The sequence below is a fragment of the Phytophthora parasitica genome, assembly GCF_000247585.1.
Source record: "Phytophthora parasitica INRA-310 unplaced genomic scaffold supercont2.81, whole genome shotgun sequence".
Taxonomy (NCBI): domain Eukaryota; phylum Oomycota; class Peronosporomycetes; order Peronosporales; family Peronosporaceae; genus Phytophthora; species Phytophthora nicotianae.
In genome coordinates this window covers 21,892-22,932 of record NW_008649067.1, presented here as the reverse complement: position 1 = coordinate 22,932, position 1,041 = coordinate 21,892, and the positions used below count along the sequence as shown (strand labels likewise).

At 48.9% G+C, this 1,041-nt stretch overlaps 1 protein-coding gene across 1 annotated transcript; it reads right to left on the bottom strand.

Moving 5' to 3' along the window:
- PPTG_18145 (hypothetical protein) lies at nucleotides 1-973 on the bottom strand (the record flags this gene model as incomplete). The annotated part of the gene is made up of 1 exon (XM_008916257.1): nucleotides 1-973. The coding sequence occupies one exon, from the start codon at nucleotides 971-973 to the stop codon at nucleotides 131-133; it is 843 nt and encodes a 280-aa protein (XP_008914505.1). The 3' UTR covers nucleotides 1-130.
- Between the last annotated feature and the right edge of the window lie 68 nt (nucleotides 974-1,041).

Genomic DNA, 1,041 nt, shown 5'->3' with positions numbered 1-1,041 from the left:
TACTACATATAAAAATGTACCATGTGAAGCGTAAAATTTGAGAGTATCCCATAAACTTACCGCACGAAGCATTAGGTTGCTTTAAACTTACAAATAGCGAAATGACACCTTACCATCATTCTTTCCCTCTCTAATCCATTCCTGGGAATTTGACGCAAGTGTGGAACTCCCCACACTCTCCCATGAGGTCAACCTGTTCAGTTGAAATCTTGTTTCGCTCCTGGATCCTTTTCCAGTCGTACACTTGGCCCACTTGCCACTGTGTACCATCATTTTCATCGGAACCAAGCCGCTCCTCGTCGATGTTCGAGAAGAATATTTTGGCACCTGTTTTGACACAAAGTCGTTCGAGTGCTGGTAGCAATTCCGACTCGTAATTCTTCTTCCAGACAGGAAACAGCAGCTTGTAATCCTTCCCGAAGGTTTCCTCGCGCCAGGCACGAATATCTTCCAAGTGGAGATCGCCAAACACCAAGGTGGATACTAAAAGGGCTGTCTCATTCTGCGTGCTTGCCTTCTTGGACTTCTTTGTTCGCTTCATTTGGTTAGGGATATCGTGTAGAGCAGTTCGCAGAGCTGAAGTGTATTCGTCACCAAGCCCCACAGCTACAAGGCACAATGGGAGCTCTAGCGCTTCAGCTTGAGCCGCAACAGTCTGCGATGAGATATTCTGGATAGGTACCACATTCGTCTTCGGGTCGATCGTCGTAAGGAGCACCACACGAGGCATGGGCTTCTGCTCGGCAGGATAAGTCTCATACAACGCACTTAACGCAAGGAACGAGTCCTTTCCTCCGCTCCAGAAAACCACAACGAGCTCACTCGGTCCCTCAGAAACGTTAAAACGCTCCGGCCAGAGCATTTGACCACCGGGTGAATCTTTCGCGAAGCCACGGGAGCGACGACGCGGTTGCAAGTAAACAGTCCCGGTCAGTGTATCAGATCTCAAGCGCGTCGTGATCTTCTCTTGCATGTATGTGAAGCAGTACATTTGCAGGTACGTGAAGATCCCGATCACCACTGCACCAGCGATGTACAGAA